Source organism: Sus scrofa, chromosome 14, assembly GCF_000003025.6.
Source record: "Sus scrofa isolate TJ Tabasco breed Duroc chromosome 14, Sscrofa11.1, whole genome shotgun sequence".
Lineage (NCBI taxonomy): Eukaryota > Metazoa > Chordata > Mammalia > Artiodactyla > Suidae > Sus > Sus scrofa.
Genome location: NC_010456.5, coordinates 141,668,404 through 141,684,215, shown reverse-complemented (window position 1 = coordinate 141,684,215; position 15,812 = coordinate 141,668,404). Strand labels below are relative to the sequence as shown.

At 44.1% G+C, this 15,812-nt stretch overlaps 1 protein-coding gene across 1 annotated transcript; it reads right to left on the bottom strand.

Moving 5' to 3' along the window:
- LOC100154185 (olfactory receptor 13A1-like) lies at nucleotides 3,346-4,311 on the bottom strand. Its single transcript, XM_021073735.1, has one exon. It carries the CDS (start codon nucleotides 4,309-4,311, stop codon nucleotides 3,346-3,348), a length of 966 nt encoding a protein of 321 aa, XP_020929394.1.

Genomic DNA, 15,812 nt, shown 5'->3' with positions numbered 1-15,812 from the left:
GTGGCGGTGGTGACGTGATAATGATGAGGATGATGGGGATGGGGTGATGGTGATAGTGATGGGGATGGTGATGGTGAAGATGATGGTGGCGGTGGTGACGTGATAATGATGAGGATGATGGGGATGGGGTGATGGTGATAGTGATGGGGATGGTGATGGTGAAGATGACGGTGATGGTGGTGGCAATGGTATAATGATGATGGGGATGGGGTGATGGTGATAGTGATGGGGATGGTGATGGTGAAGATGACGGTGATGGTGGTGGCAATGGTATAATGACGAGGATGATGGGGATGGGGTGATGGTGATAGTGATGGGGATGGGGTGATGGTGAAGATGACGGTGATGGTGGTGGCAATGGTATAATGACGAGGATGATGGGGATGGGGTGATGGTGATAGTGATGGGGATGGTGATGGTGAAGATGATGGTGGCGGTGGTGACGTGATAATGATGAGGATGATGGGGATGGGGTGATGGTGATAGTGATGGGGATGGTGATGGTGAAGATGATGGTGGCGGTGGTGACGTGATAATGATGAGGATGATGGGGATGGGGTGATGGTGATAGTGATGGGGATGGTGATGGTGAAGATGATGGTGGCGGTGGTGACGTGATAATGATGAGGATGATGGGGATGGGGTGATGGTGATAGTGATGGGGATGGTGATGGTGAAGATGACGGTGATGGTGGTGGCAATGGTATAATGACGAGGATGATGGGGATGATGGTGATGGGGATGGGGATGATGGTGATGGTGAAGATGACGGTGATGGTGAACATGATGGTGGCGGTGGTGGTGATGGTATAATGACGAGGATGATGGGATGGGGTGATGGGGATAGTGATGGGATGATGGTGATGGTGAACATGATGGTGGCGGTGGTGACGTGATAATGACGAGGATGATGGGGATGGGGTGATGGGGATGATATGGATGATGGTATTGATGATTGATAGTTCATATATTTGTTTTGTTTTATATTTTCTTACTTTTTGTATAATACTTCATGTTTATGCACTTAAATAATTTGAATTAAGGTGACAAAGAAGAGCTGAGTTGTATCTTTATAAATCAACACTTTGAAATCACATGTAATTTTTATAATTTTTATATTTAAATTGCATGAAACATTTAGTATGACCAATTTTTTAAAAGTTCCATGAATTTAGAACTTAAAATATTAAGATATTAGTACTTTCATTTTGATATTTTCAAAATAAATACTGAAACACTGCTATTGCTATTTTGCTTGGGAATTACATTCTTTATAATAAACAGGGACCACCAAGTAGGTAGTTTCTTAAAAATTAATTCAGATCAGAAACTCTCCAGATTTCATATGTATTAACCTTTCTTAATATTCTGAACTAGATAGTGAGAACCCAGGCAACCAACATGCTGGTAGAGATGGGCCATTCTGCTCACCATGCCCAAGAGTATCCTAGGCTCGGGGAGCCTCCAGCAGTGTAACTGGGAAGAGTTTCAATTGGCTGCAAGCTGAATGATAAAACCAAAGTTCATTAAATATGCTATCTGTCCAGAGCAGTGAAGAGGGTGGGCCCTAAGGACTTCTATTTCTGTGGTGCTGGAGGGACCTTGCAAAGTGGGAAGTGCCCCGGTCTGCTGGGCTCTGGTAGAGGACAAGGGCCCTCCTCCAATCTACTTCCTGGGAGGGAGTCTTTGGAAAAGGGGGTGGAAGAGGCAGTAATTGGAGAGTATAAAATACCGTTGTGGCAATCAATATCAATGCAGCATATACAGTATTTTGACCTGAATCAACATGATCCTTTTCTCCATCATGAAACCCTATTTCTATATGGGATTCACTTAGCTTAATCCTGGTCAGGTCTGTTTCCCTTTCTCCCAGGTGTTTCTGCAGTGCCAAGTATGGGTCCCAGGTGCCAGCATCCCTTCTCAGCTGGTCTCAGCTGGACACTTGCAGGTGAGTCTCCTCAACTTGGGAACAAGGCCTCTTTGTTCCCACCACCTTCTCTGTTATTTTTTCACACCCTTCTTAGAAAATGCTAAGTTTCTTCATTGCTAAGTCTAACCTATGGAAAGCCATGTTGCAGTCACTTCTACTGTTGAGAAGAGGAGGTTCAAGGTAGGGCTGACAGCATGGGCAGCCCTTTTCTGGGGGGAAACACGGGCCTCTCCCCATCATGTCCCTGGAATGTGGTGCAGCAGGCAGGGCATGAGCCCTGCTAAGTGACTCTCCACCTCATGTCTGCTCTGCTCCCTCCAGGGCAAAGGATTCCAATCTTCCCTGGGCTGAGGGGGTGCATCCCATGCCTGGGGACCAGCTTCCAATTCTCTTGGGAATTTGCCTTTGGCCTCACAAACCTTCAACTTTGTTGTTGTTGACATGAGTAACAGAATTTTAACTCCAAGCTGCATAATGACACTTTTCATTTTTTGTTTGCTTTTTTCATGATAACTGACCACTTTAGGACTTACTGACTGTTGCCTAAACAGTAAAAGGATTAGTATAAAACAAACACTGGGAATGAAACATCAACCTCCCTACATTCTCTGAAGGAAATTTTATTTGATTGAATGTACTTATCTGAAAGAGCCCATCATTCATCTGTGAAACACCAAGAACAAGAACAAAGATGTGGTCAAAGAAACAGTTACTACATGGATTTTAAGTTCGAAGAAGAATAGGGGGAAGGTTGAATAGGCCAGGTAGAATAGGGGTCAAGTCATATGAGGCCAAGGTACAATGGAGTCAGGCTGTGAGTGGTCAGGTGGAACAGGTGACAGGCCCCTGAGGCCATAGAGAATGGGGGATGGGCCCCATGAGGCCCAGGCAGAAGGAGGGACAGGTTGTGTAAGTTCCAGGTAGATGAGGGGACAGGCAATGTGACATCAAGTAAGCAGTTGGAGGCAGAGAGTAGGGCTCTCTGGGGAGGGGGGGAGATGAAGGAAGATGAGGGAGGTGGCAGGTCAGCTGGCTTGAAGTTCAGGACCTGACCATGTACTGAGGTGTATGCACAGACCACAGAAGGTGAATGTGGTTTGTGGGGACAGTGAGACAGATACAGCCAGTGGACCTTTCAGCTGGAGCTAATGATGCATGGCAGCTTGGGACAGCTAAGGAGGAGCTGGGTTGAGAAGAGCTTTGAAGCAGTTCAGGGTCAGGATCATGGGAGTTACCCAGGGGTGGTAAGACCTTTACCTGGACGCAAGAAGAGCACTTCCCGGGACCTGGGGACTTGGTCCTGCAGCTGATGCCTTTCCGTGTGCACCACAGCCGCAGCTAGCTCCCCCTTCTCCAGGCTGGTCTCAGGGAGGCAGCCGAGGCATCCCAGATGGAGAAGGGCTTGCACGTGACCATTAACGTCTGGAAAGGAGGATGAGTCTCTTTAGGGCGTGTTTGACCTCCGTGTTCCTCAGAGAGTAGATGATGGGGTTCAGGGTGGGGCTCAGAGTCGTGTAGAGCACACCAGACACTTTGCTTCTCTCGGGGCCATAACTGGAGGCTGGGCTGATGTAGGCACAGAATACTGCAGAGTAATACACGGAAACCACCAGGAGGTGGGAGGAGCAGGTGGAGAACGCTCGCTGCCTGCCTGAGGCCGAGCGCATGCGCAGGATGCTGGCAATGATGCAGCAGTAAGACGCCAGGGTAAGCACGAAGTTTATGACTCCATAGAAGGCATCCGCTAAGACAGTCATTATGCTGTTCATCAGTGTGGGGCTGCAAGAGAGCAGCAGGAGTGGGGGGATCTCGCAGAAGAAGTGTGTGACGATGTTGGAGCCGCAGAAGGAGAGCCGCATCATCAGCCCGGTGTGCACCGAAGCATTGAGGGCACAGACAACCCACACGCCCAGGGCCAGTGATCTGCACAGCAGAGGGCTCATCTTGGAGCCGTAGTGCAACGGGTGGCAGATGGCCTCGTAGCGGTCATAGGCCATGACCGTCAGCAGCAGCAGCTCGGAAGATAGGGACCAGAGGAGGAAGAAGAGCTGGGCCATGCACCCTGGGAAGGAGATGGTGTTTTTCTCGGAGGCCAGGCCTGCCAGCACCTTGGGCAGCACCGACGAGGTGCAAATAATGTCCATGATGGCCAGATTGCACAGGAAAAAGTACATGGGGCTGCGGAGGCTGGCGCTGTAGCTGACCACAGCGATGATCACGGCATTGCCCATGAGAGCCACAGTGTAGAGGAAGGAGAAGCAGCCCAAAAGGGGCAGCCACAGCTCAGGGTGCTCTGAGAAGCCCTGAAGCACGAACTCTGTCACCACCGTCTGGTTGGACCTTGCCACCTGGCTGGGAGCAGCCCCCAGGCCCCACTCCATGTGCCCACAGCCTTCTGACAAGAGATCACAAGAGGTTGGCGTCAGACCCCTCCCAGGAGACCATCGTTGCAACCTGCTCTTGGAAGCGGGGGCGGGTGTGACCTGGGAGCCTATTTGTTCCTTAAACTCCACCCTGATACTCTTCTGAAGGCCACATATCCTTCATTTACTTCTCCTTTTATTTACCACCTTGAGAAATTTTGTCCTCTAGATTTGTGCTCTGTGAGGCCCGGGGCCCCATCCTCACCCCCCTCATAGGTGAGTCATGTGGAACTTGCTCCAGTTATAATGGCGACATGACTGTGCCCCTCCCCAACCTCAGGTGCTTCCTCTTCCCGCCCCCACCTTTCTGGTGGACACAGGGCTCCTTTTCAGCTGTTCTGGGTGAGCCCCCTTCTCCTCTCCCCTTTGATGTGAGTAATTCCTCTTGGCTGGCCTTTGGGCCTCTTTTCTGAACCTGTGCACCCTGCCCTCTAGAGTTGCTCCTGTTGCTGGTTCTGATATCCACAACTCCAGAAGAGCTCCCCTATATCCCAGACCTGCAAACCCCAGGTTCTGACTTGAACTGCAGGCCTTTCAAATTCAACACAAACCTGAACTCTGTTCATCTTGTGTGTTTTACATCAGCACAAGGTAACTTACCCACCTCCCAGTCACTTGGCCACCCGAAGTCCAAGATATAGGCTTTGTGGCAGCAGAACCTCACCTGGCCTACATCAAGCTTCAGCTCCTGGTCATAGGAGGATCTGAGAATATACTTGTTCTGTGAGCCAGTGATGGTCTCCTTACCCCTCATCCGCTGGTCCCCAAGGCGTGTGGGCAAATCTTGCACGGTGCTCACAGACACTCCCACCTCCCGTCCTCAGCTATGTATTTACCTCAAGCTTTTTGTCACTTCCTGGATGGACAGTTTCTCCCTTCAACCCTCCCGTATGTTCCCCACTGAGGCCATGGTGATGCCCTAAGAAGAAGACCTGATCCTGGCATTTTATTCCCTTCCTTGAAGATCACTGAGACTCACCAGAGACCTCAGGTAAGTTGGAGGCTCCTTACCTCCTGAGACAGCCTCGAGGCCCCTCTTGCAGGGTTTCTCACTGAGTCGTCGGTACCAACGCCAGTCCCTCACTGGCAATCCCTGGAGTTGCCAGCTCTTCACATGGCTCCCTCACTGGAAATGCCCTCCTCATCCACTGCCCAAGGCTGAAGGGGCCCTCACCCTTCAAGGTGTTTCACAGCAGGACCTACATAGGGAAGTCTTTCCCATCCTCACGACCTCTCCACTTTCCTCACAAAGGCATGTGCTGTTTAGTTTCCATCACAGCCCTCGAAGTCTTCACTATCCCTCCGTACACTGACTCTTCTCTAAAGGCTTTTCCACAGTAGGAACCATGGCCTGTTTTCCCTTCTATCTCAATCGAGTTTCAAATGCTAAATGAATGAGTTACTTTCATCACCAGACTGGGCTCTTCACTGACCCCAAATGCCATCCTGACTAGTCAGGAATTTAAGCATTTAAACCAAAGCCATCAGAGGGCCACAAAATCCTCAGAGCTGGTGGAGAAGTGGTGCTCAGTGGATCCTGAGCACCGTCTGGCAACCACACCATGGTGTCTTCATTTTAGAAGTCAGCATTCTGCTGCTGCTGCTGCTACTACTGCTGCTACATTGTTGCCATTCTCACAGGGCTGTCTCCCAAGCTGAAGGTGTGAGGACTGCTGGACTTCAAGGCCCCTTCAGGGAGACTGAACTCAAAGCCTCTGGCCAAGACAAGAATGAGCAGACCCTTATCACCGCCTACCCATGTCACTGTAACGCCCCTCCTCCACCTTTGAGCAACCTGGCCTACCCCTTCCTACCCCCCACCAGGAGAGGTATGTGGCCCATTCTTCTCCCCACCTCTATAGGGACCTTATACACCCTCAACCAACAAGTGTATCATAAGACCCGTCTTCCCCCAACCAGTCGGCAGGTCAGCAGGGGTACCGTGAGACCTCTCCTCTCCCTGGGTTATGCCCTCATGGTTGGCTTTCCCTGATTATCAGGAAGTCATCCCACTGTGCTTGCAGCATCTCTCTTCTCAAACTCTTTCTCTTCAGGGTGGCTCTCCCTGATCATCAAGTCATTCTGCTACACTTGCAGCATCTCTTACTTCAATAAATTTTACCTTCTCTTCACCTTGTCATGCTCAATAAACTCTCCATTCTTTTAACCGCAATACGAGTCTGGAAATTCTTCTTCCAGCCCTCGAGCACAGACTATGATATATGCCAACTCCTGCCCATGCAGACGTTCATCTGTCTGACTGTGCACTTGCTGTCACAGAAATGGAAAGATGCTTACACCTCATCACCACCATCTCACAGCAGTGCCTCTCATTTGCGAAATCAAAGTCCCAACAAAAACTCTAACCAGAGGAAATCTAGGAAATCCATCTTTTGCATCACAGTCAATTTGGCAAGACAGAGTAACATGCAAGTGGGGTGTGGGTTCTGCTTCTAACAGCATAGTAGTGGTCACACTGACCACTCCGCAGCTAACAATCATAATCTTTAGCCACGTTGTTAAAACAACCATTTGAAGGCTCCAAAGGGCATTCAAAAGGAGGCGTATGTCAGATGGGATTCTGCCTTTGGAAGGAGGAATCTTTCTGGAGATTTCTTTGTATGGCTTTTCCATCTGAGCCCATTAAGATGTGGGTCTGGTAAAAGACAAGCTGAAATGTGAAATTTTACAGGTACTTCAGAGATTCCAAATTGACTGGAAATGGGGTGGGAAATCTGGAAAGGACTGAAGCACAGAGTGTACTGCCCCAAATCTGTATATAAGGAACCTGGCCCCTGAAATGCACATGTGGGCTCTGTGTGTGTGTGTGTGTGTGTGTGTGTAAGACTCCAGGAATCCATTGGAAAGCAACATCTGGGAAACAGAAAGAACTGAGCAGAGACTCCAACTGTAGCCCATCATAGGGAAGAAAGAGTGTGGGTTTCATTCCAGCCAAGTGGGTAGGACAAAAGACGACACTCTTCAGAGGCAGCCATTAGAATGCACAATAATTACAGTGCATCATCCATGACACAGAATATGAGAAACCGCTACTAAAAACAAACAGAAAACCAGGAAAATGTGGTCCATACACAAGCAAAAAGTAATAGTTTATAAGCTGATTTTGGAATCAGCTGATAACTTTAAAACAGATTTTATAAATATGTGCAATGACTAAAGAAAAATATACTTGCAATGAGTGAAGAGTAAAATCAACTAAGACGTCAGTTTTCTTTTATGTGATGATAGGTTTAACACAATCTCAGACATAATCTCAGCAACCTTTTTAAAAACAATTGACAAGCTGATTCTAAAATTTATATGGAAATGCTAGGGACTTAGCCATAATAGTCTTGAAAATAACAAATTTGAAGAAGGACTTACATCTTCTAGCCTCAGCACTGAACGACCTAATCTAAATAGTTCAATTTTTGCATTAGGATAGACAAATCAATGAAGCAAATCAATGTAATGAATGTCCCAGAATAAACCTACACATATATAGTCAAGTGCTTTTTTAAATGAGTTGCTAAAGGTGTAAAGGCAAAAGAAGTCTTTTCAACAAATTATGTTGGAACTCCTGGAATTTCAAATGAAAGAAACAAACCTTACCTGTCCTTACATTGTACATAATAATTGATTCAAGATTAATCATAGACCTAAGCATCTAAGCAGAAAAGGTAAAATTATAAAGTTTTCATGAGTAAGCTTTAGATAATATTTTTGCCACTTGAGACTAGGCAAAATTTCTTACACAACACAAAAACCTCTAATGATAAACAATTCATTGAGAGATTGGTTGGACTTCATCAAAATAAAAAACCTTCTATTTATCAAAAAGCACTATTGAAAAGGGTAGAGGAAGCCACATTGGAAGGAAATATATAGCTGCTATAGAACTTCCACACAGACTATAAAAATATCCTACAACTGAAAAACGAAAGGTCAGAATCTCAACACAAAGTTGGTGAAAGATTAAACAGATTCTTCACTAAACAAGACATGTGGATGTCTAATAGCACAAAAAAAATGTCCTCAACCACATTAGTTACTAGAGAAATGCAAATTCAAATCACAGTGAGATAAACATTTTTAAAAACTACAAAATGGATAAAGGCTGGTGAGGATACGGAATAATCAACTTATATTGTTAAGCGTGATGTAATATTACACACCACTCTGGTAAATAGATTTTTAGAAACTAAAGATACACTGACCTGTGCCTCAGTAATTCTATTCCCAGGTATCTACCAAAGCTATGTCCCTGAAAAGTTTTGATTAAGAATATTCACAGCATCTTTATTCATAATAGCCCAAATCTGGAACATCCACAGGAAAATGGATTAAAAAATTGAGGTATATACATAAAGTTGAATATTTGCCACAGAAAGGACTGATATAAATACACAGTAATAGTGATGAATCTCAAAACAAGTGTGAAAAATAGGCTGGTTACAAAGGAAATATATGACTCCATTTGTGTGAAGTTCTAGAAGAAGCAAAACTAATCTATGATAGAAAAAATGAGATTTGTGCTTGCCTCCAAGGGCCTGGGTAGGTAGGGCTCACCAAGAAGGAGCATGGAAGGAATTCTGGGGTGAAGGAAAGTTCCTACATTCGACAGAAGTGGGCTACTTAGCATAAGCACTTGTCAATACACATCAAATTGTTCCTGTAGATGCATGTGTTTCATTCTATAGAAATTTGCCTTAAAAACTGCAGAGGAAGACTAAATTCTATTTATTACATTTGCTTTTAACAACACATTAGGACATCCATCCTGAACCTGCTTTCTGTGTGTCCCAGGCCTCAGCAAATGGGTCAATCTCGCCATTGTAATGGGAACCAGTGTTGGGCAGAGTGGCCCACCTGGAAAGGGGAAGCCTAGAACGACTGACATGGTGGGACATTAGGATTGGAGACATCAGAAGGACTCATGTTTTTGAAGCAGCTCTGTGCAGGTTTAATTTGAGAAGTTTTCACCTATGTACGTACCCATGAAACCATCACCACTCTCAAGTAAACTCACATTTTAGTGCATACATGGAGATATATATATATATAAAATCCCCCCCACACACAACACACCTTTTCTTCCTCTGTCCACTGAGAAAATGTGAAGCAAGGAGAAACAACCAGCAATGAGCATCCAAACCTTTGTCCCTATAAGTCAGTCTCCAGCAGAAGGAGCCAGGGCTGATTCCAAGACTAGGGCAAGGGAAGTACAAGATGAGCTCTGACTATCCTTATTGTGCCAAAAAGTAGAAAAATCACTCAAACAATGATGACAACAATATATATCAAACAATATGTCAAAAGGAGACAGAGCTGCCTGGCATGGTTCCAGCTGGTAAAATCTGAACCAATTTGGAAACAAAATGAATAATGACACTAAAGGACTAAACTCCACTAAGATCCCATGAATCTGTATTTACACTAATTAATTTGCAGGAAGGGAAATTTTGTCCTTAAAGGAGATATAATTTGTGAATATTATGGGGAAAAGGGACTCACACATCATTAGTTATTGCTAAAAATGGTGGATGAGTAAAAGTTAGGCCAGACACAGGGCTTTTACCTAATCTCTAAGCATTCCCCTCAGATTATCTGCTAATGGCAGAGGGGAAAATAGTAACTTCGATTTCTCTCACCAAGTGCTAATAGTTGAGTCTGCCGATGTTGGGCAAACATCCCCGTAGCATATTAAGGGGTGTGCCCCAGTTTTTTTCCAGTATAACTGTGGAAATTACATCACAGATATAGGATATAAACAGGGGACCTCACTTCAGTGGACTCTGCCCGCCCCTGCCTGGACCTGGCCTGTGAGCCTGCCTTGCCCTGGTTGATCCATCTGCTGAAATTCATGTATTCTCTGTGCAATTCTTTATGTACACAGTTGGGAGGATTAGAATTGTTCCTTTTGAAAAAGTCAATAATTGGTCAGTTTCCTTTTCGCTGGCCTGAATAGAGACAATTTTGACCCTTCTCTTGCAGGCTGGCATAAGAAGTATTTTTAACCCTCTATTTCATCCATAGGAGCTGACCCCCAGAGAGGATGAATTATGTGCTCCCCACATGCCAACACACATACACAGGAGCAGGCAAAGGGTCCTCTGAGGGCCCTTCCCACTCATCCAGGCTGCTCTTGGGCAGTAGAGCATAGGCTCTGAGATGTCCATCCAGAGAGGGGCAGAGTTGAGCTGTTAAGGGTGCCTCATGCAAGAGACAGTGCTGAATGTCTAGAAATGAAGCAGTATTTCCGTGTGGGTTTGGAGCAGCCTCATGGCAGCCCACAGGCAGTGATTAGGGAAGTTCAGGGCCCATGTCCACACCTGTGGGAGCAGCGATCCAGACAGAACGTGGCTGCATTTGGGCCCACGTCATGTCTTGGCCTGGGGCCCTCAGCTCCAACTGGAACCTCTGTTCCCATGTCCATGCACCTGTGACTTTTGTTTGACTTTAAGGTCAAAGGACAGAGACACTTTACTTAGGTGACTTCCAGTCATGCAAGTGCTGACTCTGCTGCAGGGCACAGCCAGACACCAGCCCAAAGAGTGTCTGTGCCAGACTTGCTGAGAACAGCTCAGCAGGTGAGGGCTGAAGAACAAATGCTGTGAAACAAGAAAAAGTTAACATAAAGCAAGACACAGGGACATTTATCTTGGTTAAAGGTGGGAACTGGGGGACTCAAGGTCTGAGGGACCAAGAGCAAAGCCTCAAGACACCTACTGCTTTTATTGTGCTCTTTAGGGTGACATCAAGTGAGGAGGGGGTTGTAGATGCAGGATATAGTTCTTTTATTATTTTGAAAAGTTCTTTTTTTGGTCTTTTTGCCTTTTCTAGAGCCGCTCCCATGGCATATGGAGGTTCCCAGGCTAGGGGTCTAATCGAAGCTGTTGCTGCCGGCCTACACCACAGCCGCAGCAACACGGGATCCGAGCCGCAACTGGGAGCTACACCACAACTCACAGCAATGCTGGATCGTTAACCTACTGAGCAAGGGCAGGGATCGAACCACAACCTCATGGTTCCTAGTTGGATTCGTTAACCACTGCGCTACGATGGGAACTCCATCTTTTATTATTTTAAAAGTCACATAGCTGGTAGGTGGTTAAGCTTTTATTCTGAACTTTAGGCATTTAACAATCATTAGCATTGAGAAAGTCTGGCATTAGCTGCCTATGCATAGCCTAGGTTCTCCTTGCTGATGCATATTCTGCTAAGTACTGCTCATAAACCCCCTGGGGCCATGAGGTTCCCCTTTCTCTTATTTTAACAGGACATATCATGCTGTGCAAAGGGCGTGCCAATCTGCACAGGTCCGTCATTCAGCTGACCACATGAATAACTTGTGCGTTTTGGTCTTTGTTCTTAAGCTTAAGTTATTTACCAGCACTGCGACTGTTTTTCAAACAGGAATAAGGGGCACAGTAAAGCAGGACCAGATGGAGTTTTCAACATAGAAAATAGAAGCAAAGAGGCTAAGAAAAGATTGTAGAAACACGTCCCCCGACATGCCAGGTTCCTCAGGGTTATCTCTGGAGGCCTGGACTGAATGAGAGACAAATCTTGTCTGGTCATGGACTTGGATGTTAGCTTCTTCAAAGTTTATTTCATTTCAAAAGTAGTATTATTGGTAAAGCAGATGAGTGAGAAAACCAGGTTTTGAACAAAAGGTAAAAATAACATGTGAATAGACAGATCAGTCATTTTAAAAAAAGGATTGATATTATGTTTTTATGTAATGGAATGTAAGACTAAACTTTTCTGCCATATCATGATATTTGATCAATCATTTAAAAAGAAAAACTTGAAGAAGTAAAATTCACTTAGAATATGGTGCCATAACTCCATATCGAGTTCCAGGGACTGTGGCAAAACTGTTTTCAGTGTGAAATAAATATTTGTTCTCTTAACAATTCATGGGTGGAACTCACCTTGTCTGCTCACAGCAGCATCTGTGGATGTTTTGGAAAGGGGCTCCAGACAAAGCAAGCACAGCAGTGACCACAGAGGTTACCTGTCCTGAGTGAAGTGAGTGTCCAGGGTCCTACTGGCTGCACTTCTGGGTTGAGTTCAACTGACCTTTAAGTAACTTTGTGTTTCCAAGATCAAGGGCAGGTGTTTGTCTTGCCTCTGCCTAGGGAGGCAAACTGGAAGAGAAAGCTCTCAGGACCAATTAAATGTGGCTCAAGGGTTTATGACCAAAGATTCCTACCAATTAGTGTTGAGGAGAGACTCAAGCAACCAAAGCCTCCCTCTGCAGCCCTTCGCTGAGGACCTCTCCGGCACCCTCCCTACACTCAGCTTCAGTGTGGCATCAGGACCTCTCACTGGCCCTGCGCTCTTTTGTCTTAATTTGCCCTGCATACTACTAATAATACATCATATTAAATGTATTCATGATAATATGGATCTATCCTTAGAGTATTTTACATCCTTTTACATGTATTATTATTTTTCCCACATTTAAACAAGTTAATAAATTGCCTAAAGTTCTATGCATTGTTCCTTAATACTTCTGTTTTATCTTCTAGTTATGAAACTCTGTATATGAGATTTGCGGTTTACCCTTGCTGAATTTTACCCTAAGTTCCATAATTGTCTTCGATATACATGTGTTTTGACCAGATTTGCATATTATTCAACATTTTTCCTGCTTAATGAGGATTTTTAATCAACTTTATTGAGATATAGAGTTATTCTTGAACATGGGAATATTCCAAATACAATTTACATTCGGCCTCTATATCAGCATCTGTGGATTTAACCAACTATGGATCATGTAGTAATTACTCCAGTATTTACTATTGAAAAATGTCTGCATATAGGTGGACCTAGGCAATTCAAATCCATGTTGCTGGAGGTTGACTGCAATTAACATTAAAAGTCACAGATTATAATTATGATAATTGTATACGCCATGTAATCGCCCCTTCAATGTTGAGAGAGAACAGTTTCATTATTCCAGGGTGTTTTCTTGTGTCCTTGACACTCAGTTTTGCCTCAGCCCCTTGTCTCTGGCCCCAGCACCACCACATCTACTTCCCAGTCCTTCTATTATTTTGGCTTCTTCCAGGATTTCATGGAAATGGAAATCTTTCACTTTTCTCATCAAAATATTGGTTTTTAGCATACAAATGTCACACATTATTATTATTATTATTATTTTGATATTTTGTCTTTTCAGGACTGCACCCATGACATATGGAGGTTCCCAGGCTAGGGGTCTGATTGGAGCTACAGCTGTGACCTACACCACAGCTCATGGCAATGGTGGATACTTAACCCACTGAGCAGGGCCAGGGATCGAACCCACAACCTTATCGTTCTTAGTAGGATTCGATTTGGCTGTGCCATGACAGGAACTCTTTTTTTTTTTTTCCACACATATTATTATAATTTGTAACTAAGGGCTGTTGTAAGTGGTACCTTAAAATTTTTAATTTCTAATGGTTTCATTGTTTGCATATAGAAATGCAACTGATTTTTGTATAGTGAACTTGTATCTTGTGACCCTGTTAAACTCTTTTGTTAATGTTAGTAGCTTTTTGTCAATTCTTTGTTTGTTTTTTTTTTCCCACATAAACAGTCATGTTTCTGTGGAGTAAAATAGCTTATTTCTTCCTCATAAATCTCTATGCCTATTAGTAATTTTCTGTGCCTTTTCTCTTGGTGAGTATTTTAGTGTGATGTTGAATGAAGTAATGAGAATGAATATTTTTGTCATGTTTATGACATGAGAAGAAAAACATTCAATCTTTCCCTGGCAAATGTAGTGTGTAGTCACCCTCCTTAATAATTTGAGGCAGGTTTCTTTCCTTCCTATTTGCCTTGAGTATTTGTTATTGATGCGTGTCCAATTCTGTCAAGTGCTGTTTCTGCACCTTGTGAGATAATCCTATGCTTCTCTGGGGTTTGTTGATAATTGAACTATATTGATTGGGTTTTAAAATATTGAACTAGCCTTGTATTACCAAGCTAAGCTTCAACTGATGTGATGATTTTCCTCCACAGATTATTAGATTCCATTTGCTAATATTTTGTTGACCGTTTTGGTCTGTCATTTTCTCTTTATAATATCTTTGTTGTCTTTGTTTGTGGGAGTCAAGATAATGCTAGTCTTTTCAAATAAGTTAGAAATGTCCCAGATTTCCTATTCCCTGAAAGAAATTGGTATTACTCCTTTCGTAAGTATTTGTCAGAAAACACACATACACACAATTCATTTTCTCCTGACTCATTCGAAGGTGGGTTACATATACTATATATTTTTTACTTGGCCCCAGATATTTCCATGTATATTTTCTAAGAATAGGCATATTTTCATATGAGCACAGTGCACCTGGATATAGAATTCCAGGTTAACTTTTTTTTCTATTCCTTTCCTTTCCTTTCCTTTCCTTTCCTTTCCTTTCCTTTCTTTCCTTTCCTTTCCTTTCCTTTCCTTTCCTTTCCTTCCCTTCTCTTCCCTTCCCTGCCCTTCCTTTCCTTCCTTTCCCTTCCTTTCCTTTCCTTTCCTTCCTTTCCTTCCCTTCCCTTCCCTTCCCTTCCTTTCCTTCCTTCCTTTCCTTTCTTTCCTTTCCTTTCCTTCCCTTCCCTTCCCTTCCCTTCCCTTCCTTTCCTTTCCTTCCTTTCCTTTCCTTCCCTTCCCTTCCCTTCCCTTCCCTTCCCTTCCCTTCCCTTCCTTTCCTTTCCTTCCTTTCCTTCCCTTCCCTTCCCTTCCCTTCCCTTCCCTTCCTTTCCTTTCCTTCCTTTCCTTCCCTTCCCTTCCCTTCCCTTTCCTTCCTTTCCTTTCCTTTCCTACCTTTCCTTCCCTTCCCTTCCCTTCCTTCCTTCCTTTCCTTTCCTTTCCTCTTTCTCTTCTTTCTTTCTTTCTTTCTCTTTCTTTCTTTCTTTCTTTCTTTCTTTCTTTCTTTCTTTCTTTCTTTCTTTTTCTCTTTCTTTCTTTTTCTTTTCTTTTCTTTTCTTTTCTTTTCTTTTCTTTTCTTTTCTTTTCTTTTCTTTTCTCTTTGGTTTGTTTATTAGTGCTTCACCTGCTGCATATGGAAGTTCCCTAACTAGGGGTCAAATCAGAGCTGCAGCTGCCAGCCTAAGCCACAGCCACACAACATCAAATCCGAGCTGAATGCGACCTACAACACAGCTCACGGCAACATTGGATCCTTAACCCAGTGTGATTTTTGTGTATTAATTTTGTATCCTGCAACTTTACTGAATTCATTGATGAGCTCTAATAACTTTCTGATAACATCTTTAGGATTTTCCATATAGTATTATCTCATCTGCAAACAGTGACAGTCTTACTTCTTTTCCAATTTTGATTCTTTTTATTTCTTTTTCTTCTCTGATTGCCATGGCTAGGACCTCCAAAATTACGTTGAATAGAAGTGGTGAAGGTGGACATCCTTGTCTTTTTCCTGATCTTAGGGGAAAGGCTTTTATCTTTTCACTACTAA

Bases quoted from the DNA above. Each gene is read 5' to 3' on its own strand.
- LOC100154185 (XM_021073735.1), bottom strand. From the start codon at position 4,311: ATGGAGTGGGGCCTGGGGGCTGCTCCCAGCCAGGTGGCAAGGTCCAAC.